Source organism: Aspergillus niger (genome assembly GCF_000002855.4).
Source record: "Aspergillus niger supercontig An14".
Taxonomy (NCBI): Eukaryota; Fungi; Ascomycota; class Eurotiomycetes; order Eurotiales; family Aspergillaceae; genus Aspergillus; species Aspergillus niger.
This window is the reverse complement of record NT_166529.1, coordinates 129641-153762: the sequence shown is the minus strand read 5'-3', so window position 1 is coordinate 153762 and position 24122 is coordinate 129641. Positions and strand designations below refer to the sequence as shown.

The 24122-nt window shown below is 50.7% G+C and overlaps 5 protein-coding genes across 5 annotated transcripts; 1 reads left to right on the top strand and 4 right to left on the bottom strand.

Moving 5' to 3' along the window:
• Nucleotides 1-3347: 3347 nt before the first annotated feature.
• An14g00550 (uncharacterized protein) lies at nucleotides 3348-4163 on the top strand (the record flags this gene model as incomplete). The annotated part of the gene is made up of 1 exon (XM_001400647.1): nucleotides 3348-4163. The coding sequence occupies one exon, from the start codon at nucleotides 3348-3350 to the stop codon at nucleotides 4161-4163; it is 816 nt and encodes a 271-aa protein (XP_001400684.1).
• A 275-nt stretch (nucleotides 4164-4438) lies between these two features.
• An14g00540 (uncharacterized protein) lies at nucleotides 4439-7425 on the bottom strand (the record flags this gene model as incomplete). The annotated part of the gene is made up of 4 exons (XM_001400646.3): nucleotides 4439-4546; nucleotides 4603-6521; nucleotides 6578-6912; nucleotides 6974-7425. The coding sequence occupies 4 exons, from the start codon at nucleotides 7423-7425 to the stop codon at nucleotides 4439-4441; spliced, it is 2814 nt and encodes a 937-aa protein (XP_001400683.1).
• A 1287-nt stretch (nucleotides 7426-8712) lies between these two features.
• On the bottom strand, nucleotides 8713-9190 carry An14g00530 (uncharacterized protein; the record flags this gene model as incomplete). Its single annotated transcript, XM_001400645.3, has 3 exons — nucleotides 8713-8789; nucleotides 8843-8938; nucleotides 9031-9190. 3 exons carry the CDS (start codon nucleotides 9188-9190, stop codon nucleotides 8713-8715), a joined length of 333 nt encoding a protein of 110 aa, XP_001400682.1.
• A 1458-nt stretch (nucleotides 9191-10648) lies between these two features.
• Nucleotides 10649-12567, bottom strand: An14g00520 (uncharacterized protein; the record flags this gene model as incomplete). Its single annotated transcript, XM_059744022.1, has 4 exons — nucleotides 10649-11019; nucleotides 11076-11713; nucleotides 11777-11914; nucleotides 11972-12567. The coding sequence occupies 4 exons, from the start codon at nucleotides 12565-12567 to the stop codon at nucleotides 10649-10651; spliced, it is 1743 nt and encodes a 580-aa protein (XP_059602234.1).
• A 9065-nt stretch (nucleotides 12568-21632) lies between these two features.
• Nucleotides 21633-24010, bottom strand: An14g00510 (uncharacterized protein; the record flags this gene model as incomplete). The annotated part of the gene is made up of 7 exons (XM_001400643.3): nucleotides 21633-22059; nucleotides 22116-22429; nucleotides 22485-22634; nucleotides 22688-23374; nucleotides 23432-23550; nucleotides 23603-23681; nucleotides 23771-24010. The coding sequence occupies 7 exons, from the start codon at nucleotides 24008-24010 to the stop codon at nucleotides 21633-21635; spliced, it is 2016 nt and encodes a 671-aa protein (XP_001400680.1).
• Between the last annotated feature and the right edge of the window lie 112 nt (nucleotides 24011-24122).

Below are 24122 nucleotides of genomic sequence, written 5' to 3'. Positions count from 1 at the left end.
CGCTCCACTTGGCCTCTCTACTTAATCTCTACTTCTACGACGGCTGCATTTATAGTAGTTCTTCCAAGTGTGTCTTGCAGGAACTCGTTGAGAATGTGACCCGTCATCCCTGACTGGGCCGATGTGGTTTCCAATAATCACTGGTCAGACAATAGTCGATCGTCTTATTGCTGCCCCCAAATAATCCATGCATCATCTGGGGTTCGCGCATCACAATCAGATCGCTCCCGATCTGATCGGAGCAGCCAATCTATTTACATCCATCTAGTCCACGATCAACTCAACTGATAACATACAGGGTCCCTCAAGGTATAACCCCCCAAGAATAAACACCAAAGAGAGGGGTATGAAGAAGTCTCTTTTTCTCATCGGGATTTGAAAGTCCCGCCCGACCCTGATAAAAGCAAATGATAAACGCCCGAGGAACGCCCGAACCGAACCCACCCCAAGGAGAAAGATGATCCATGCATCCAAACACCGGTGCTGATGATTCACAAAATACCCCAAATCACAAAGGAAAATCAAACGATTGCAAAAACACACTCGGCCACGTCAAAACGCAGCTTAAAAGGTCCGCGACCGTAAGCTAGCGAACAAGGACCATCGCTTCTTCCGTGGAGTCGGCAGGCTTTGCTCGCTGGACTCGCTGGACTCGCTGGGCTCGCTGGGCTCGCTGGGCTCGCTTCTGTCGCTCCTGTCGCTCCTGTCGCTCTTGTCCGCAAAGCTCAGCATCGAGAAACGTTTGCGATCCTGTTTGCGCTCCTGCTTGCGCAACTTCCGCTCCGACTTGAAGCCGTGGGTTGCGTGTCCGTAGCAGAAACAGTGCATGTGGACCAGCTGGATAGACGTTTCGGGACAGTAATTGTTCTCATTGTTGCGCGAGGAACAAAGCTGTTGGCCGGCGTCTTCTTCACACCGGCACCATTCATAGACCATGAAGTACTGGCGACACATTTTGAGTGAGGGGGTGGGGGTAGAGAGCAGAGAAGCGGGTAGTGTGATGAGTTGGTGATGGAGGCAGTGCAGAAAAAGTAAATTTCGAAAAAATAAGAAGAAAAAGCGAGAGATCAAATGTGCCGGAAGTTTAAACGGTCGAATCTAGATCCACCAAGAAGCAATTCGTGCCCAAAGACCGGCCGCGCTGAAGAGGGTTTGAGTCGGTGTGGATTTGGTGCGGGATTCTTCTGACTCCGCGGCCTTCCGGAGAGGGGTTGATGTAAAGTGGAATCTGTACACTGTCGTACTCCTTTTTTGATAGAAACTGCTTTCAAAGCAGGAGAGATCTTGCTGGCCGTTGCTCGTAAGTTGAAAATCTATTTTGCGCAGAAGCTGGTGGACGAGAGGCGGTTTATAGTAGGATATAGATGACGATGGAGGGATGGAGATCACTCGGCGTTCCGCGGGTCTGGACTGGGCGGTTCGGATTGAGGGTCAAGCGGTTTGGAAAAGCTGATATGACGCACTTCCAGCACAACCAAGGCTGAAGGAACAACAGTCGCCGGGACTGTTCTATCAAAATCGAGTAGGGGGAGAGATTTCCAGGTTCATCAATGTGTATTCAGCAAGGAGGGGGGTGGAAGAGTTATGAGGAGGAGGAAGAGGAGGGGAAGGGAAAAGGCGAAGGGGAGCAGAGCGTCAATGAGGGCAAGGGAGTCAGTCGGTCAGTCAGCGGAAAACCACCACCTCAGGGATGATCAATGAAGGAAAATGACGGCAGATGTTTCTTTAAAAAGAGCCAGCATGAGAGAAAGGGCAATGAATGACAATGCAGCAGCAAAGAGCCGTCCAGACAGTTGGTTCAGACGAAGTGTTTGACGTCAGCTGCAAGCGCTGTGGTGGAGTAGGGCGTTAAAGAGTGCGCCAAATGGAAGGATGGAATGATGGCTTCATGCAGGAAGAGAGGGAAGGGAAACGGTGAGAGATGCAGCTACCCTGGTTCATCATGACGAAGAGAAGGTCGACGACTACTTTTACAAATGCTCACTGGCCCGGCTACCACGGAGAAGAGGGATGATCGGACTGTCGCATCGATCGAAGCCCAAGCCAACTGGGGCCTAGTCACTACCTGCATTGCCTAATTCGGATGGCTCCTGAGTCCTTTTCTACTTAGTGTTACCCTTTTTATTTGGATTCCCTTATAAATCGCTTTTCATTTTCTCTGATTGTTTGGTTCAGTCCCGTGAATGGTTCCCCGGTCCATCCGGGTTTTGAATGTCACTTCGGAGTTGTGGTCAGTGGTACGTTCACTTATAAAAGGAAACATCAAACAAAAAAAATAAAAAAAAAAGGCACAAAAGGCAAGTAAAATCTTCTTCAACCATGGAAGGGAAAGAGGGGGTAAAAAAATAAAAAGAAAATGTATTATTAATTATAAATCAGGGGGGGAGGAAGAAAGTGAGTGTTTGTGTGTTGTGCATCAGGGGGTAAAAGGAATAAACGGACCGGGATAGGAATAGCAGCCAACATCCGGCGAGTCGAGGTCCAGGCATCTGTATTTCTTTAGTTTTAGTTCATTATTGTCGGACATAAAAGCCCCGTGTTGGTTGCTAGACCGCTCCGAAAGAGAGAGAGGGACGGCGACTATTGCTACCCACGAGCTCCTCCTTCAGCCGAGATAGTCAACACTAATGGTCTCGGAAGACTAATAGTCCCTTGACGAAATGGAGCCGGATGGAGTCGATGGAAATTGGCAGTGGGTTCAGAGAGACGAAGGTCTGACTGACAGCCCCCGGGCGGCGGTTTTGGGAAACCCAAACCGGACTTCTAGTGCGATCTACCGGCAGAAAGTGCGTTGAGAAAAAAAAAAAAAAAGAGGGGTGAAAGGGGAGGGAGGGGGTAAGGAGCAACGTGTGGCTTTGTCGTTGCACGCTGAGAGATCTGGAGGGGAGGGAATAATGACATCAAAGAGTGCATACAAAGTAGCAAAAGAACAAGAGGAGTAGATCATCCAGACACACACACGTAACCTCGAACTTTAACCCATGGCTTCAACCTTCAATCTGCAGAATGACGACACGACTGATTGATTACTGATTCGTGATTAGTTAATCTTATGGTCTAACCATCCAACCGACCAACCAAGCTTAGTTAGCACGAACTGCCCCTCTTAGTCAGCCACGTGCTTTTCGGAACAATAAAGCCGAATCCGAATTGAACCTCACTATATCACGTGTAGCACTAGCACCAAAAGCAGACTAGCGTGGTAGCTCTTGCATCGGCCCGAATCAATCTTATCACTACATTCCACTTCTACCTCAGCTAAAGTACTCTCTCTCTCTGTAACCTTCTATCCATCCCCACAAACCACAGATACATACACCTCCCAAAGGGGACAGGCAACAAGCATCATGGCCACCCCAATTCGACCCTCCACCCCCACCCGCACCACCACCCTTCTCACCAACCTCGCAACCGTAACAGCCCGCATCAACACCGCAACCACCTCGTCTCCAAAATCCACCCCGCCCCGCCTCGTCGCCGTCTCCAAACTCAAACCCGCCAGCGACATCCTCACCCTCCACACCAACCCACCCGCTCACCAAACCCACTTCGGCGAAAACTACCTCCAAGAACTTCAAGAGAAAGCCCGTCTCCTCCCCACTACCATCAAATGGCACTTCATCGGCGGCCTCCAGAGCAACAAATGCGTGACTCTTGCGCGGGATACCCCCGCGCTCTGGGCCGTCGAGAGCGTAGATAGTACCAAGAAGGCGTCGTTGCTGGATAAAGGGTGGGGGGAGAGGAGTGCTGAGGTAAAGGAGACGAATCATGAGGAGAGGTTGAGGGTGTTCGTGCAGGTGAATACCTCGGGGGAGGAGAATAAGAGTGGGGTGGAGCCGGGCGATGGCGCGCTGGAATTGTGTCGCTTTATTAGGGATAAGTGTCCCCGGTTGCGGTTGCAGGGAGTTATGACCATCGGGGCCATTGCCAGGTCGAAGGCCACGACGCCGGAGAATGAGAATGAGGATTTTGTGTGTTTGAGGGAGACGAGGGATCGGGTGGTCAAGGAGCTGGGGTTGCTCGGGGAGGAAGCCGCGTTGGAATTGAGTATGGGTATGAGTGAGGATTTCGAGGGCGCTATTGCTCTGGGTAGTGATGAGGTCCGCGTTGGGACTACTATCTTTGGGGATAGGCCGCCTAAGGATCAGGCTAGGGTGGTTTGAGTTCATTTCCAACAGGGGTTACGATTCACGACCTGTTTTATATGCATCACCATTATACGTCTTTCCGGGATGATGAACAAGAGATGAAAGAGGAAGGGGGGGAAAAAACAAGACAGTAACTTCGACTGCTGCCTGTACATTAAGATGAAAGAAAAGAACAAGCGTCCCGCATGTCCCAGGTATATATGTGCGATATCAATAATAAATACACCTCCGCCCACTGCCACCTGGCGGAGTACGAAGAATCAAACATGCAGCATGACACGCCCCCAGCATCATCGCCCACTGTCTCCTCGCTCTCCCTGCGACAGTTTTTGCTCCATCTGCTTGGCCAATGCCTGTGGCACCGCTTCCTGTGTCGCGCGGATCGTGATTCGATACATCTAAGTCATACAGTCAGCTCTTACTCCTTGCACTCTTTGACAGGGAAACAACTTACCGATCTCTCATAGTTGGGCTCCAGTCGCAGGAGACAGCCCGTCTTGCCCTCAGCAAACTGGTACACCGCGCAGCCTACAATGTTCTTCGGATTCGGATCCACGTTGTCCAGGATCTTCCACCCAAAGCCTTCCACCACTCGTCGTGTAAACGCCTCTCCGATTTCCTTGTGTCGCGCCGTAACGCCAAATGTATTCTGTGCCTCCAGCGGGCCCCCACCAATCTGCCGCCAGCGCTTGAAGAAATCTTCCGCTGACAACGCCGACGGCTCCATGTATCGATGCATGAGAATAGGCAGCTGTAACGTGTACGCCTGAAGCGCTCCCGCAAGATATGAAATGCGGATCGTCGGCGCTTCCGTAAACGGCCCGCGCCCCTCAACCAAGAATGTCTGCTGCGTCTGACCCACGGCAGGCACTGATGGATCGGGAAGACTCTTCGTGTCAATCTTCAGGTTCGGTGCGGCCGGATTATCCACCGTCGTGGTGAGGGACCCGATAGAGTAGGATGACTTGTTAGAGATGTATATCTTCACCACACCCATATGCCCCCGGTACTCGGAACGCAGGCCAACTTGAATCTGCGCATCCTCGAACAGCACACCTTCATCGCCAAAGTAAAGTCGGTTGTACCCGATATCCCAGTCCGGCGTGAGATGAGCCGCACTGGCCATGTTCGGCGGCGGACCTGATGGGGCGCTAAGATCCAGTCCTGCTAGGTCACCCGAGGCCCCCGACGTGGCTGTCGTGCCGTTGGCCCCGGTCTTGTGGCCATTGACGATGGTGGTGAAACTACGCTTCAGTCCCGTATTCTGTGCCATAAGCACCTCTTGTTTGTCGGCATTCGCATCCTTGCCGCCTACAACCCATGTCTTCTTCTCTGTCGTGCCGGCCGTCTTCTGGTGCAGCCGAGAGAGCAGGATCGACGCGCGCTCCGAGAAGGGCGGCATCTCATCACACACCGTTCGCAGGAGGTCATCGGTGGGAAGCGTCGCCAGCGACAGGTATTCAAAAGCACGCTGCTGCAATTCAGAATCGGGGGAGTGGCTATACAAACGGAATATGTGCAGAAGTTGGGGTTTAATCTCGGGGAAGAGGTTGACAAATTTGACAAAGGAGGAGAGGATCATGGCTCGTGTCGTGTCGGTGCTGGTGATCATCTTCGCTTGCAGCGCCAGGAACTGCTCAATGGGACTGGAGCCTTGATTGTCGGCGATCAGATGGCCAAATTCACCCAGAACATAGCATCCGATCTTTACCAAGCTCTCGTGACAATCGGTCTTCAGATATCCAAGCAGGTTGTGTGCTGCATAAGCCTGCAACTCTTCGTTGTTGGTCACGATCTGGATAACTCGTTGCCACACTTCGTCGTTGACGTGATCTCCAGCCAGCGACAAGAGCTTGAGGGTCATGTCAATATACCACTGCGCGTCGGTAGCATACTTCTCAGTCAGAATAGCGACCTTCAGCACCATCTCCTCGCGAATGGCATAATCGGCCGTCTGAAGGTAGCGCAGTAGCTCGTTCACAATCGGACCGGCGTTTGTGGTGTCACACATACTATAGACCAGGTCCAGACCTTTGCGTCGAACACTGATATCGCGGTCCCGGAGCGATCCGAGAATGATGTTTTGGTGCTTCTTGATAGGATCTAGAGTCTCGGCCCGAGCCGCGAAATGCGTCATGGCTTCCAACCCCAAGTACCGCACATTCGTCTCTCGCGACTGAATGTATTTTCCGAGACGTGCAGATATTTGTAGCATAAGGCTGTGCTCGGTATCGAGGTGGATGAGAAGGTTGATCGCCTCAAAAAGAACGGCATTCTGGGCATTGTTCTGCTGGACATTTTTCGGTGCATCCATGGCCAAGTTCATGATCTGCTGCAAAGACTCGCGGATAATCTCGCGGACATGGCTATCCTCTGTTCACTTGTTTAGTGGTGCACATAGAGCCGATGATGATACATGAAAGGCATACCTGACGGAGGATAGTACTGTAGCAACCGCAACAGCTTGACCTGGATCCAAGGACATGGCACACGGTAGTAAAGGTAGTCGGAGGCAATGTCGTTATCCACCACTATCCTTTTCAGGCGATGTGCGGCCTTGACGTAGCAACCTTTGTACTCGTCGGGTTTATCCTGGGCCAATGCCATTACAAGCGAGGTGACCGAAAGCGTAACACCCATATCGGGATCATCCATCAAGGAGATTATTCGCTCCGCCCAAGCGTTCTGTACAATGTCGGGGAACTTGCGATACAATCGAAGGAGAGTCAGCGCAGCCTTCTTCTTGACGAAGGCCTTGGAGGTACTAGATCCCGGTCAGCCAGACATGCAAAAAACCGACAACAGAAGGACCGTAAGGCACTCACGGGCTAATCAGGAGCCGATGGACATCTGTCGAAAGCGCCTCGCCCATTTCTCTTCCACCGACGTTCGCAACCGCGTGCAAGGCCAGACAGTTGTTCAGCTCATTGTGATCTAACAGGTCCTTCCGTATGCTGTTGACAACCAGGTGGAGCAGTTCATGCTGCTCGTGTAAAAAGAGCGTGACCGCCAGGTAACCGATCTGCTTTTCGGAGTATTTGTTGGAAGAAATAAGGTTCACGGCCTCCAGGTGACCGAAGTCGACGTCGTAGCCTTGAATATACACGTAGAGCAACTTGCAGACGTATTTCTTCTTCTGATAACCATTTAGACTGCCGCCCTTGAACTTCTGCCGAATGTTGGCCAATTCCTTGTTCACTCGCTTCTCTTCGAGTTCGCGCGCTCTTGCGTTTCGCAAGTCGGCGATGAACTGAACCAAGCCTCGCATAGACGACATGTTGACCGATGTAGCATATGGTGTGACAAGAATCAAAGATCAATTATTAGAGTGGGAAATCGAATCGTGAGGTGTCGGATCTATCGTTCCTGAACTTCACGGTGTCATGTAAGCGCAAACACCACGCTAGTGAAATTCCTCCGAATGAGTGTATGTCATACAATCATGTCCAGTCCCTCCTTTCGGGTTGTTCGTTGTCAATTCCGCTTTAGTGGCTATGATGCATGGAGCATGGCGCAAGGGCAATGGTGAGCCAAATGGAGGAGCCGAGATCTGGAGGGGGGGGGGGTGGCCTTTCGGAGAACGCGCAACAGGGGGGAGGGTGGGACAGACAGTCGAATCGCGAATCGAGGGGTAGGTGGGACTGTCCAGGAAGTTGGAAGAGCAGAAGGATGGTGAGAAGCCGGTAGATGGCTCCGATCAGAACGTCGAGCTCTATGGGACAGGGACAAGCAGAGACGTGGAGGCAGTCCGGCAGCGGAAAGGAGGGAGAACGAGACCCTTTTGGCCCAGGAGGGAAGCTGCCTCAGCCACTTCCGCGGGCGATCCGGCGGAGATCGGGATTAATGTTGTTGCGCTGTGGCGGTGCACATGTCAACCCCGTTTATAAAATAGGAGCTGCAGCTTATCATTCTGATGGAAAAAAGAAGGCAAAATATTGTTTCTTCCAGATGTTTATATTTGTTAATTGATTGTATTCCATCTTGACTACGACGACTGTGACGTTAACTTCAAACGCCCATCACGCACGAGTTGTATTTGAACCCAGGGGGATGGTTCCTGATCTATAGGAACCTTATCGGATTCAAGGCACTGCGATCGGGTGGGGGTACTGCAGCAAAGACATCACTCCGCAGACTGATGAATTCCTTCCTCCCTGCCATTTTCACTTCCGTTCTTGGCTTTAATCAGACTTGTTCCTCTTGCATGTCGATGAGATCAATCGCCATGCTACGGAGGACGAAGTCAGTAAATCTTTTAGGGACACTCCTCCACTCATTTCCCCACTAACATCGGGTTTCAGACAGTCGTCGCATTAGGTATAATTCTAAGATACAATTCGACTCTTCGTCACTAATACTACGTAATCTCTCGCTTCCCCTTGAGGATAGCCCATGGCAATGCACAATAACCCAGAATCAAACACCCACGCAACCATGAAGCCGGTCAATCTCAGCCTCCCGAAAACTCCGTAATGAACACCGATCACTCCATGGAACATGCAATCCAGTAACGGCCAAGAACAATTTGATCATCAATTTCCACACAAAGGTGCAGGAGTGGATTTTAAGCCCGAGTGGTGAAGTCAGTCTCAAGACCAACAGCAGCGTCAATAGCGCTGGCCTTCTCACAGGTGCAAGAAGCTAAAGTCTTTGTTAGCTCAGATTCCTCTCGGAAGTACACACTCAGGACTTACTGGAAGACCTCTTGCCACATGGGCAGGCTGCTCCCGTCACCGGGTGGTTCTCAGTTGCCGAACGTTCACAGGTACATTCTCCGGCAGGACGAGCTCCTGACGATGATGTTAGCGATTGGTCCGCAGAAACACCAGACTCGAATGATTATCTGTCTCAAGTCTGATTTAACAGGGAGGGAACGACTTACTGCAAGAGCATCGGGCGCCGCTCACGGTGTTCTCGGTCGAAGCCTTGTTGCACGTGCAGTGGAGGGCGTTCTGCTTGCCGCAGGAGCACTTGGCCTGGGCAGCGCAGACACAGCTGCCATCACCAGAGGTCTTGCAGCAGGTGGAGGAAGGGTGGACCATTTTGACTGGATGTTGGTTTGACTGGGGAGAAGTAAGGCGACGGAGACCCGGTGTTGTATAGAGGGATAATATATGACGTAATCAAGGACGGAGCGGAGACTAAGTATCAATCCTTCCAAGGATGCACGAAGAACGTTTGCGATCAAATATAGCACGAAAAGTATCTGATAGAGAGAAGCGATTCAGATGGAATCCAAGGCAGAGAAAGATGTCCGGATGATTTATTCTGAAGAATTGAAGACGATGGGGTTGTAGCAGGAATTTATACTTGCCACAATCGACTTCTGCTGAACAGCGGATCGGGCGCGATTAGCAATGTCCGCGCTCTGATTGGCCCGGACGGGGGCGATCGCGGACTGCTGACCATCTCGAAGCATCAGACATTGCCTTTCGCCCTCTTCTGATTCGATAATGCAACCCAGTATGGTTCGATGGTCGGCAAGACAGATCGCTTGCGTTTGTAATCTACGAGCGTAGAGTGGTGGTAGCATGATTGCTTACTTTCCAGTTCTCCTGCAATCCTGAGCGCTGTCATTGGATCATCTGCCTCCATCAGAAGAAGCACCGCAACATGATAGAAGCGCACGCTCATTGGTCGCTGTAGAACTATTTTGGTACAGAATGATATCACCCAGTTGGCACAGCATGCTCACTTTGTTGTTCAAGTTTCCCCCCGGGCACTAGGCAATCAATCACCCAGCCAGTGGGTGTCCCAAACTCCCATCGATGGTCGATCCGGGAACAAGCACCGACTGCTGGATCGACGCGGGAGCGACGGTATATCTCCCGAGCAGTCGAATGTAGACTCTCTGCGGCGCTTACTAAGACCTGAATGTATACGTTAAGGCTACAGTAGTCACGGGGGTAGCTAAGGGTGGAGACGAAATACCAGAAAGGCAGACTTTGAGAATGCAACGTTTGCCGGCTGTTGCCAGTAGCTTGTATAACCTTTTAAAAATTATCAACTAGAATTTAATATCCATGTACAGGTGTAAACCGACGGCAACCTCCTTGGCCCCTCCCAAAAAATAAACACAAGCTAGGTGGGCAGTAAGACCGGAGTAAAAAAAAGAAAAGAAACAGCAAAGGAATGCAAGCAGCCCGCCTAGAAGAATCCAAAATAAGAGAAGATTGGAGAGAAAACAGGCTGAAATCAGACGCCACTAATGACCCGCCCAAGAAAAGCTGATTTTGGAAGATACATGCATTTTTCCGCCTCCGAGATAATATAAAATGCAAGGGAAGAGGAAGCGGCTGAGAAAGAAAAGTCGCAAGGATAGGAAGGAGAAAAGAGATTAGGAGATGATAGTCTGGCTCCTGTAATGGGGTCAAAGCCAGGAGCCAAAAGGAATGTAAGTGTCCGCAGCCGATTATATGAGGATGGATTTCCGCAAGGATTATGAGATGTACTGCGGTCGAAGAATGGTATGGGGCTTCCATTTCCACAGAAACCCTGCATTATAGGTAATTCGCGTATTCGAAAGTTTGGCCGCCAAACTTGGCCCTGGCTGGGTCTATTAGCTGTGGAGGATGGTTCATTCGGTCTTCGGCGGAGGTCGTAACGGCTCCCGGAGTGGTATCGGAAGGAAATGAGGCGGGAAGGCTCATGCTGGAAGCATTGGCTTGCGAGTATGGCATTGTGTGGCTGATGCCGTATGGATGATGGTCGTATGAGTAGGATCGGTAGTCAGGCGCATCTGAGACTGGCACGGATTGTAGAGCAGGCATCTGCCGTCCATGTTGCTGTAAATGAGAGTTTATTTCCATGCCACCATATCCCTTAGGAGCTGGCATGGCCAAGGAAGAATGATAGTTAGGTATTTGCTGGTCTGATGCCGAGAAATGTCAGTTCACTACTCATCATGGCTCTAGAGCAATAACATACGGTGACTATCCACGTTGTAGTGGATTGACTGATCGGGTGGACCCGTGGGTGACACGGAGCCCTCTAGCGCCCGCTGATGATCGTATCCAACGACCATGCCGTTAGCTGGCCGACCCAATGCATAGTCAACTGGACGGCGACCATACGCCATGCTGGGATGGCTCAATGGCTCCACTCCAGGCCTCGAAAAGCGCCCTGGGAAATTGAGCCCGCTATTGAAGGAGGACTCCGAGAAGCTGCTCGATCTGGGAAATGGGAAAGCACTGCGGTTATGTCGGTGTAGGTCTGACAGTGCAGGCCCTCCCCTCCCGGGCATGACTCCAGGCTGAGCATAGCTTTCAAAATGCCTGTCTGCAGCCGCTGAGAAACCGTTTGTTGTTGAAGCTGAACTCAAAGGGGATATAACATAGTCATCATCATTGAGTCGGGGCAGGCCATCTGTGAGTAACATCTTGAAGGAGTTAGAAGCAGGATTACGTGTCAGAAGGGTCCGGGGAGACGCAACTGGTGCCTCTGCTGGTGTTTTATGGTCGAAAGGAGTGCGTAGCACTTGAGTGGTATCGAAATCGTCGGGTAGCGCTCGAGATTTCAGGATACGCTCTCGGTCGTTGCTGGTAAGCCGCTTGAGTTTGGCTCGTCTGCCACATATGTGTTAGTGATCATGTATCGAGTGGCCTCTAAATGTAAAATGTGGGTAATACCTATTCTGGAACCAAACCTGGACCTGCCGTGGCGTCAGACCGGGGATCTCTTTCGACAGTCGCTCTCGGTGGGCGGCATCGGGATGTGCCTGACGTGTGAATTCACTCATCAGGAATCGAGTTTGGTTGTGAGTAAGTCTACAGTGAAGCGTTAGCGTGAAACACAGGCTCTGATGAAATCAACCATTTGCTTACCGAAAACGCTTCATCTTTTTCTTCTCACTTTTAGAATCTGAGGACTGTTTCTTGTCACCGCCTATTGACGATCCTGCTCCATCATCCGAGGAGAGCATGTCGGCGTCACCATCATCCTTCTCCTTTTCATGCTGCACTGTAGCTTCCCTTTCCTTTTTCTCCGGCGTCGTTTGGGTTGTAACCCGAGGACTGGCTGTCTCTTGGGGCCTTGGAAGCTGAAGTTCGTCGTGACCGTGCTTCTCCAACTTCACACGGGAAGCATCGCCATTCGTCTCTGTGTGTCGATTCTCACGATTGTCGACAGACGCGGGCCCTGTAGAGCGCTGTACCGGGCTCGATATATTCGGCGGAGCCGCAGCTGTGAAGGCATTTTCAGCCTTGAGCACAAGTGGTTGCATACCGGTAGTAGATGGCTTGGTTGGCTCGCCTTCCTTTTCCCACGACCCGGGCAGCCTGGACGGCAGGGCCCTCGGTCTTGACGATGCTTGCTCACTGTTCCAGGAAGCTGTCGACCAATGATTTGTTATGGCGGGCAAATGAGAAGTGGAAGGTGGCGACAACGAGGACAACCAGACACACGGTCCGCTGATTGACATGATAGAAGTAGAAGTCTGCTATCCTCAAGAGTATCACAACGAGGCAGGTCTAGTGCAGGTAGGTCCGAAAGGACAGAAAGATCCGGTGCACCGCTGTATAAAACTGACTATGGATAGAAGCTGCGACCAGGATCGCAGCCAAGGGAGAGTAGGGTGGGTCTGCACGAGCAGTCGGGGCGCTTGCTGAAGAAGCGCAGGATCTCCGAGCCGTGGACCGCGAGATGAAAGACGGAGGGAAGCAGAGAATAAGAACCCGTTGGCCGGTCCTCTGCGGAAACTTAGGGAGTACGGAGTAAGGAGACAGAGAACAGATGGACACAAGGCAGGGTTGGCTGTGCTGATAGTAGTGAGGGTTGTGGACAAGCCGCCACAGATGAACCACGCTGCTCTCCGACTTTAGACTGTTCCCCTTGACTTGCCCCCCGAAACGATAAAGGAGAATCTCGGCCACCGCTGGGACCAACGACGAACGGCAAGAAATGAAGGTCGATCCCTTTGCTGGGTCCTGGGATACGGCCGGGGCGGGGGGGAGGGATACACTACCGGACGGTGGGTAGAAGGTTATAGAGCAGATTAACCCGTGCTTAGCCCAAGCCGGAAACAAAAGCACGATCACGGTAATGGAAATAACGCAGGGCGTTAGACAAACGAAAGGCCTTCGTCACAGCCAACCAGAGATCCACTTTCAGGTTGGCCACCAAAAGAAAACAACACCACAACCACCGTCGTCGTCGTCTTCGGGCTAAAGATGCAGCAGAAGGGCACACGACGGAAGGGTTCGTCGGTGGATGAGTGTCGGACCTCTGGAGGAACGAATGGCCTTCAGTCCTGGATACAGGGTGTATTGGCCAACGATAGGCAGATGCTTGATGCTAACGCGGAGGAACAAACTCAAAAAAAAAGAGTGTGTGGGAAATTGAGGGGGGAAATAAAAATAAAATAAAATAAATAAAAACGAATAGAGAGAAATAAGATAAAGGAACGAGCGTCAGAAAACAGGAAATTGGATTGAACGGGCCACAGCTTAGATGTTCGGTACACGAAGATCTGGCACCATACTACAAGTGTCAACCCAACTTAATTCCCCAGAGGTAGGTAGGTGTACATCTGGCTCAGAGCCGAAAGGGAGTGAGGGAGAGAGAGAGAGAACGAGAGAGCAATGGAAATAATGGGAAGAAGGAAACGGGGATCGGAGATGTTTCCAGGTTTGACCAGCTCCCAGCCCAGTGCCCTAGTAGATCGCAGGACGACTAGTAGTGTACCCCTCTGGGCTAGACAGCAGAACCAGCAGTAGTAGTATGCCCGGAGGTTGTCATCGGACGGACTGGCCAACGAAGGTGCTTATGATCACCACGCCTTTTTGAGACCAGTAGGTGGTCCGCAGCTTGAACGTCACGGAGGGGGTGAGAAGACTGTGAGCTGTGCCTTACAATTCGATAGGGGTTTGAACCACGGTTGCGAAGCCGCGTTCGATCTGATATGGAGGACAGACGGGAGGAGAAGAAAGGAAAATTGAAATAAAATGGAAAATAAAAATAAAATAAAACAAGTAAAATAAAAATCAAAATTCAAAATTCAAAATTCAAAATTCGAAACAAATCAAAATAAATAAAATTAAGGTGGAAGACGGGAAGAGATCGAGGATGGCATGTGCAGTGGGTATCATGGATGGAAAGGACAGCAACATCACGGTACATCATTAAAATAAAAGTGGCGAACTGATAATCCACAAGAGGCCAAACCGACTCGGACAAACCTGAATAACAGCCCTGTACACGGTAATTCAGAGGCTAGACAAGAGGACCAGCTCGTGATCGTTCATGAGCGAGTTGCTTCTTCAGTCCAGGTAACGGGTAAATCTCTCATGCATGGAGTGGACGAAACAACCATCGACCGTTTCCAGTAATCTCCATCCGGCATACTCTATTGCTCGTAAATTTTCCGACGTGGAACCGGCAACCCCGTCCGCGGTCCATTGCATCCCACCGTGCGGGTCAGTGGGAGTCTGGGACGCTGAGATTTCCCTAGCTCAAAATCCGCAAACCAGCGTGTGCTTGTCAGCCAACCGCGGCCTCTCAAGGGGCAATACTGCCTATTACTGAATACTAGACCCTGGTCGCCGGGCTGGAGCCTGTCCTGAGTCATCCGAGACAACCGTCCCTGCTACAGAAGCGGCGGCAGTAGGCACACCATGTGGGAGACTTAGTCTACCGACAGCACTAGTCGGGCGTTGGCTCCATAATCCGCCGGACACCGGTCATGGATCGAGGCAGACGGATTAGGTTCGGAGCCACTTAGCGAACTATCCGCCACCATCCAGGGAAGACGTTCAGGTGATTTGTTGGAGATGCATGGGAGTCCGAGCTGACGGATGAGCCTTTAAGGAGCCAAGAAAGATAAACAGGGGTCAGGGATTTAAATTGAAAGGGGTGTTGAGTTTGAACAACACAATTAAAGGTAATAAAGTCCAGGAACAACCCTCCTTCAACAGGGGCAAACGACGTAGACTGGCGCAAAGTGGCTATGGTGGAGGCCGGCAGCCATGGAGTGATAACAGCTCCTCTCTTCATGGGACCGATTTGCATGATCCTGGATAGCGTAGCTGTCACCCATCCTAGGTGCTGACATGGATCAGACAGATGATGATGATAGTAGTAATAGTGGCATGTCTGTACGGAGTAATTGCTACACAGGTCAGGAAGTGCATTTCCGTCGGTCCCACTGCGCCAAACGGACGGGCAGGACAGAGTACCGACGAAGTACAAACTTCGTAAACATGGTACGTGGAGTTGTCGAAGGGAAGACTATCTTGTGTTGGCAGTCCAAGGACTGGCAAATGGGGCTGACCTGGTTCGACGGCCTCTTTAACCCAAGGAAGCTTAGACAGGGAAGAAGAGAGGAGAGGGGGAGAAGGGGGGGGGGAAGAGGAGAGAGGTGTTGTTGGGTGGGTGAAAGGATGGATGGATAGGCAGGGTTTGCGGAGAAACCGATGAATATTGTCTCCGAGAATTCGAACCTTTCGCGGCCGAAGTAGAAGCGGTACGGCGAATTGCAGCAGCAGTCGCGCCGTAGTGGTTAGCGCCAGTGGACTGGCTAGAGACTAGCGTGGCTGCTAGGATCCTGAGGAACGAGGCTGGAATGCACCGGAACGCCAGTCAGGGCCACCAGGCGGACCTTGCACCAGGCGAGCTGAACGGACTTTGAACCGAGCGTGACGCTAAAAGCCTTGCAGTCAACGGTTGTCGACCGTGGCGGATTTCATGTGCCCTCTCCACCGGCAGAAGAAAAGAGGGGTGGAAATTCTGGGAAAGAGACAGACGGATTGGAAGTGGGAGGCCCTCCTACTCCACTTCAGACGCTTGTATGAAACAACCCGGGTGATATTCGGCAGGGAAAAGGGAAAAGAAAATAACTGAGGGAGGAAGGTATAGAAAGTACCTACCTAGTCGGGATTTACTTTTAAGAACAAGAAGTAATGGAAGGGGGGACAGAGTAGCATCTATACAGATGATCCGAGCGGGGGGTGGGCGATGGAAGACCGAAGGAAGATGGGAGGAGGAGGAAGTCGGTTCAGTTTTTTGGGTGGGAAAAAGCAAGTGGTGAACTTCCACAGGCTGGCTGGCTGCAGGGAAGTGGAAGGAGAAGGAGCGATGGGTGGGGTCACGGGCGAATGAGACGGCAGAACAATGTGACCCGGGTACCTTGGTCTAACTGAAAGGAGATTGGTATAGATACTCTTACTAGTAAGTACCTGCTAGTAACTAAGTAGTAGTGTTGTACTGGCTGGCTGTACTGGAGGTATCTCCCAGGATTTACTACTACTCGTCTACTATTACTAGAGTTACTGATAGGTGTTCAGTACTACCACCAAGGAACCTATCTGCAACTTACCTAGGCAGTATAGTGAACCTTGAATGAACAGGGTAAAAAGGGGATCCGAGTATTCGTAATTTTTACCTAAAATGGCTCTAGAGCTGTGACTATGTTTCTGTTAGATTCTGTGGGGAAGAGGAAAATTTGAAGAAATTGTAAAAGACACCTAATTAATCATTTTTTGATTAATTAGATGGACGACGACAGGAACTGAGACGGGAACATATTGCACTAGATATTAGGAATATTCTGATCGAGTCCTTATCATGATCATGTCTGCCGCAGGTACGGAGGATACTCTCCTCCGATCAATTACAAGGAATTACCAGAAAAGATTAAATAAATATAATCCATCTAGCCAATAGGCTGCTTGATCGGAAGGTGATCAAAAGAAATGACAAAATTGGAGGAGGGGAAAAGAAGGAAGAAAGAAAGACAAAAAGGCACCACCGCAGGGACAGGGACAAGACGGCCATTGAATGATTCCGACAGGTGGAAATCTCCACTGGTGGGTCGACGGGGTGCGCAACCAAGTCCGTCTTTACTAGCCTTAACTACTTACCACTTCCTACAAAGTAGTACTCTTACTAAAGAGTAAGGATGGATACAATCAGCAGGGCGTCTGCCGCCTTCATTGGCCCAAGGTAATTTCGCCGATAATCAGACAATCAACAATAGATCATTATCATCCAGATGAAGGGTGACTGGTGGAATTCCAGCTGAAGTTGTTCTGACTTGCTTCATTCAGTTCAATTGCCTTCTGCAGGCGCTTTACTAGTACGTAGTATCGGAGCCCTGCAGTGCCACCTGCCTCGGTAGATAAGAGTATTCACAAGATACGGAGCAACTACTAAATACCAGGAAAAACACAGCCTGGCGAACAGTTGGTTGTGTTTTACTTCAAAAGATGCAAAATGCGCTCTTGAATCTACCGATTTCAATGGATTGGTGATTCATTTAGGATATTATATAGCTGGCTGCTGATTGAGCATCAAAATCTCCAATGACCTAGAATTTACTACCACGCAGCATAGTAGTCTCGGAAGATTTCAATCCGATATGATCGTTAGGTTATCCTGGCTTATGCCGATCAATGACGCACATTTTATAGGCATCGGCTACGTAGAGGGAATATCTACAAGACTCAGCAGACAGGTTCCTATAGGGAAAGTACGGAGTACGCCGGAGTATTTGATACATCGACATCTGCAAGGCGTGCATGATGCATTCATGAATCAGATTCAGTACCGACCTGGTCGCAACGATAGGTCAAAGCTGAGAGGATAACAATTGGTGTGGTAGCCAATTAGATGCTTGGGATGTTGCAAAATCATAATTGAGTGGAAGAAAAAAGAAAAGCAAAAAGGAATTATTTTCTCAACATTAATCAGTGACCAAGGAAATCCAATCTTTTGGGACCCAAAGAAGCGGGGGCGAAAGGGAAATGAGCAGAAGCGATCTTAGTAGGGAACAATAATAGGGCTGTATTGAAACAAGAAAAATCAGCAGATTAGTGCGCTTGTCATGAGTAAGTAGATAGTACGCAGTACTAAGTCTACAACGTAGATGCCTGGCAGCAAGTGTATCAGGTCCTGCTTTGTCTCAAACGAGACACGGCATAAGGCGAAGCCTCCCCTGACTCTGGGAATACTGAACGCTGGGCTATGAACTGACGCAAGCAAAACTGAAAGGCCCAGATAATGTGAATCAGATCCCGCGCGATGGTTTGCCCGTGGAAAAAGAATTATGCCTGGAAGGCAGGGTTTGCTCCTGCTTTCGTGGGCATTGACTAGAAAGCAGGCTGTGTGGAAAGAGTGCGTCGTCGTGTTTCAACCCCAACCTTAGATAGGAAAGACCGAGGCTTAGGGATCCAGAGTGTAATTTCTTCTTTCTGTCAGAGCTCGCTTGAGAGTTCGGCCGCATCCTATAGCATCATCAAATCTGGCTTGTTCATGACGATGATTCGGCCGGCCGGGCCTGCATCATGCATTACCCTCTCCGAAATTTCGCTTTCCCTCTTCTCAATCAACTCTGGCCCTTTTCTCCTACTGGCTTAACTGCGAAGGACCGATCTGCTGGACCCTCAGCTCCTGCTGGCTGGATAGTGGATCCCTCGCGATTCTGCGATCTCGAAGTCCTATTATTCACAGTAGGCTTTCGAACTAGCATCTCGGGAAAGACCTGGTGTGGATAATCCATGGCATGATCCTTCAGCTCAGCACGGGAGCCGCCACCCACTGCGGTAGCGAAAGGTTGAGACTGGAGGGGGGAAGAAGAGGGCCATCGTGGGCAGTGGATCGAAGCTCCAGAAGAGGATCCAGCTGAGCCCGTCTCTGAGCCATGAGCCTTTTCACCTTTTTCGACGTGTAGCAAGTTGGCAACGGTGCGGGGAAAGAAGATCCCAAAGCAAATCGCGGCCGATCGAGCGAACCGAGTGGATGCGAGGAGATTGGGGAGGACCAACTTTAATTTCTCTCCCAAGGCTTTTCAAGTCATGAAAAACGCCATCGCGGGCCCCTTCAATTTTACCTGGAGCACCGACAAGAGGGCTTCCCAGAATCACGGGAGTTAATAATGATCATATTATTGTTATCGATCGTGAAGGATGGGCGCCAGATGGAACGAAGGGGAGGAGGAGCAGATAGACTAGTCTCCTCTCCAACTTGGGCTAGTGACCATTCTAGGAACGGCGGTGGATAAGCGCCAATGCCTTCCATTACGCAAGCCTCGCGGGGGCCGCCGTCAACAAGTTTCGAATACCACGCACAAATTAAAATTAACTTAAGACATTGTATCGGCTGGAGTGGATATGAACGGCTGGGTTGACCTGGGTCGGCTCGCCATGCTCAATCATCTCATGGTAATTATCTACTTTGCCGTTTCGTGAGGTCGGCAAGTTGCAACAATGGCATTCATTAACAACAATGATGATGGCAGCAGTTCAACAGCAAGCAGGAGACGACAACGACGACAACAACACCAACAAAAACAATAATAATCAACTCTCCAGTACAATTGCATGACTCGGGTCGCTACCGGGATCCATACCCTAGTCTAATCGAAGCCAGGTTCCGGAAGCCATCCATACTTTTCCATGGCTCCAGCGCATCTGGTCCGTGCGGGTCATTATCGGCTTTAACATGAAACATCGTTTACAACGGGATTCCATGGGACCGTTCATGGGGCCTCCTTGGTCATCTCACTGTCTTCGATAAGTCCATGTGCCCAATTCCTCTCAACTCCCTTCACCCCCCTGAGACATACGCGTATTGGACTTGCAATCTAGTACGGAGATAGATGGTACTCATATTAATGAAGTGAAGAGTTCATCCATACAATGACAGAAAAAGGGGCTGGAAAAGGGGAAGCATGGGAAAGTGACAATGAAACCGAGAGACACTGAACACACGTACGATCGGTAACGATGCCGTGGATATGAAATCATGACTCTCAGGGCCGTGATCCGGTCAGTATTTTGACGTCTATGCTCCAGCCATCATCGATCTGGCAGCTCTCACTCGGTAGAACCAGATCCTTGATCCCGGCAAGCCAAGCAGCGGTTATTTTGCTTTATCCGATCATCATCACCAGTCGGGGTCATCTACTAGTCACTACTCGGTAACTATCTTCTGAGCCGTAGCTGCTGGGTTACTGTGGTATCGCACCGGCCACCAGTACGCTATTTACCCAGTAGTTGCACATCGATCACGACTACTTCTCTAGTCTATACTACACTAGGCAATAAACATACATCGCCTGGTCTGTGGATGTCCCTGGGGTCCGACTGAAAAAAAAAATGATCGGCCTCACGATCCGTCCAGAAGGACCCTGACGACAAGTCATACACCTAGCCCTTCCCCCAACTGGGCCTCCTCTAATTTTACTAATTGGAACCAAATGGATAGGTCGTCTTCACACTTGATTGCATTATTGCTCTTTGAAACTTAAGGCAGCGTCCTATATGCGCGCACTGGCCCCAGCCATGACACTGCAATCTCGCATGACAGGTTTTTCTCGGGGAAATCCCAACTCCATCCGCGAACCCACAGCGCTGTCAAGCCGTCGTGCACTCCTGTCTCGAACAACAGGACCGAGCTTGATGAGATTATGCAGGAACTCCCCAGTGCAATTAAAGTTGCTGATCAAGGAGGGTTTTGTCCCCTCATAGCTTAAAGCTCTGGGTCACAATCGTCTAAAGGGGTTCTTTCATTATTCAGTACGCTGACTACCCTGAGCACCCGAGGAGGACCCGATGTGGCCACTTGCAGTTGTGCACGCAACTTTGCACGCGCCCTTACTCGAAAGCGTCAGAGGAATCCCCAGTCGCGGCTGCGGTGGATGCCCGGTGACCTTCAATTTCCGGTGGACGACGCTATCAGGCAGTCCCCAGCTTCCCACCTCTTCTTCACCCCCTCCCCTTAATATGCTGGCCGGTTCTGTGCAACACTTGCACCCATCAACGTATCCAGAACACCCCTGAACTCTGAAGAATGCAAACAGCAAAGAGGGGAGTGAAGGGGGCTATGCAATGGCCCCGCATGCAGACACAGAAAGGAGGGGCAGGAAAAGACAGCAGGGACAAGAAAGGAAAAGTAGGCGCGAAGGGGCCAACCATAGACGGATGCTGTCCTCGTTGTCGCCACAGACTAGGAGGAATATCTCGAAAGAGGATAGGGTGAGAGTTGGTACCGCTGACTATGAGTGGCTGCTGATGGTCGCAACCAAGTAGGTCCTTGGTGTCTCCTAGTAGAATGACGAAGTCAGGACGGTTGCATGCCAGCCTCAGGACCAGGCGCCGCAGGAGGCCAATCAATCCGACCATCATCCCCGCCGTAATCTCCCAGTTACCCCCTCGTGACTACCACCGCCTTCAGTTACCCCCTCGTGACTACCACCGCCTTCCTCCCATCCACCTGATCGCACCGTTCATGGCCTCATACTTCTTTCTGACTGGCACTAGGCCAAAGCAATGCAAACGCACTGGCTAAACCTGCAGTGGCTCAGGCAGCCAAGGTGCCTGCAAGGCATCTCTCTTAGTGTCGTGATTCGGTTGCATATACCCAGGACTACCATGGATCACTAACTGCATTGGTTCCAACGCAGGACCGTGTGTGACCCGATCGTCAGAAAGCGTCAGGTAAAAGCCAATCATAATCATGTTCATTGCCCCGGTCACTGCTTTTCATAGAGCGCTAAGTGGCGTTCTTCACATCGTTTGGTTGTTCTGGGGCAGCTGCTTCCACCGAATTAGCTGAAGCCTGTTCAGTGGCAATAGCGGAATTTTCATTTTCGGTGCTGGCAGCTCCATGCTCTTGCCCATGCCCAGTGGACTCGCTTCCCGCTGGTGGCTTCTCCGAGGCTTGAGGTGTACCTTCTAGAGCCTGCGGTGTACCGTCTGACTGCTGGGGGGTCTCGAACAGAATCTTCAGGTTTTTGCCGTCCTCAATCTTCTCAAACTCTGCAAGCTTGCTTTTCGCAGACAGCCGTAGTATGCGCCAGGTTTTGCTCGATTTTGACCGCATGGCATATTCTCTATCCTCTTTCGTCTGTGCGGTGTCAATATCTAACTCGTCGTCCATGATACCCATCATCAAGGAATCGGCAGCAGGGACGGAGAATCTTACGCCGCGTCAGCCCACCGCTAGCGGATAATTCTATGGTTCTGGGGCACCTACCTTTCCGGCTCCTTGAGTCTTTCCAGCCCTGCCAGCGATTCACCCTCGGAGAGAAACTTCAGGTCAAGTGACCCCATGGGAGAGGTACGGAGGCGCTTGTTTGCATAGACTTTTGTGGCATGCTCACGAGCGCCTAGGTATTCCGATACAGAAACGGGCGGCCTCTCGATCAACGGACAACCTTCTGCTTTCCAGCGCACCCAGTTCTTGTCCCTTGAAAGAACAGTATCCACCATACGGTAGTAGAATTTACCACCAATACCTTCCTGAAGATATTCCTCGATCGCCTTCCTCATCTTGACAGCCCATTTGGCCTGCTATCATTAGCATTCGTCCTCAACAACGGAACAGCACAAAACAGAGCCTTACGTCATCGTCATGCAATACAAATCCGTAAAGGACAGACTTGTTGGTCAAATCAGCTAGCTTGGCTTTTGCCTTTGGCGTAAGAGAAAGCATGAAATCAAGAAGGATGAGAGCCTGGACAAGTACATGTCTCCTGAATGCTGTGTCATTGACCTGCCATGATGTATTAGTGGACGGTTCGAAGGACTTGGATAAGCGTCGCGTACCTCGAGGTCGAACAAATCCCTGCTTGTCAGGTACTTAGGATTGAAGCTGCTCGCGATCTCTTGTCCATCGGTAGTCCGCTTCCGCTTGGTGGACTTTCGAATCTCCTCCGACATTTTGCTGTTGCTCGAGTTCTCGAGGTCTGTGTCCACATTCTTGAAAGCAGAAAGGGTCGCTTCCAGCCCGGTCTTGAATTTGGCAAAATGTTGAGGATCAAACGTCTTGGTCGGAGCAGAGAAGTAAGCCTGTAGGCCCCAGAACATGGGGTACAGATCATCAAGATCCACACCCTTATCCTGAGATTCGTCTTTACTGCTAGGAACGACCACCCGTGGGGTTTTTGGAGGTTCTTGCGCGGGGGTGTGGGATTCGCTCGCAGAGGTTGTTTGAGCTTCACTGTCCTCCTTCAGGCCATTGGTTGCTGTTGGTGCCTCTTGTTCATCTGACATCTCCACATCCGCATCGGCGACATCCTTTGCGGCAGCCTTGGTAAGTTCATCGTATGTAGTAACATTATCCGTATGGTATTCACCCCGGAGGTTGACAGCACTCTTATCACCGAGGGGGAAGCTCTGGAAGAGGAAGATGAACACGCGCCCGCAGAAGACTGTATCTTCAGCCCGCGAGAGCCGGCGCAGTAACTCGTTGCAGGACCGTAGGATAATTAAGCTCTTTTGCTTGAAATGTTTCTGGGGTGGTGTCAACATATGCGACGTAGGAGATGATGGTCCAACCAGCAAACCTACCTTAGTATTCCGCTCTCTTCGTGATTCTAGATAATCGAACACTTTCCGACAGCCGTCAATGGTTTGGCTGTCAAGTAACTCCTCGATCAGCCAGAATATTAAGCCGGGCTCACACTGCTCTGCGAAGATGTCAGGGCACCATTCGTAACCAATCAAGCCACCAAAACCAACCATTATCTGAGAATATTGAAATGATATCGAGTAGATTCCATATGCAGATGAACGAAGGGTCCTCGATCGAAGTAGAAGCCTGCGGCTCAATTCCTGATTAGCCATACTCTTACTTCTGCGACGTTGTTGTAGGATTCGGGATTTGGCTGTTGGGAGGTGATATCATACAAGAAGACTGTAGAACTTCTCCCGGAATGCAATTTCTACAGCAGCAAACTGAGTCTGCTGGCTGAGACCCTTTGCCAGCTGTTCATCGTCCCCCTGAATGAGCCAAATGGAATCACCGAGCTGCGATTCCGTCAGAGGGGGTTCGATGTGATTGTCCGGTTTGGCACGTTCTGCGCGGTTTAGGAGATCGTCAATCAACCTCCTGTAGGCGTGAATCGCGCCGACATCGACGTCCGCCATGCTTTAGAAGCCACAGGACAGAATAAAATGTCGTTGCGAGCGTAGAGAGAGAAAAGGAGGATTGAGTGTTAGAGTGAAGGGGAAGAAAGCAAGCAGGCTGCGGCTCTGCGGG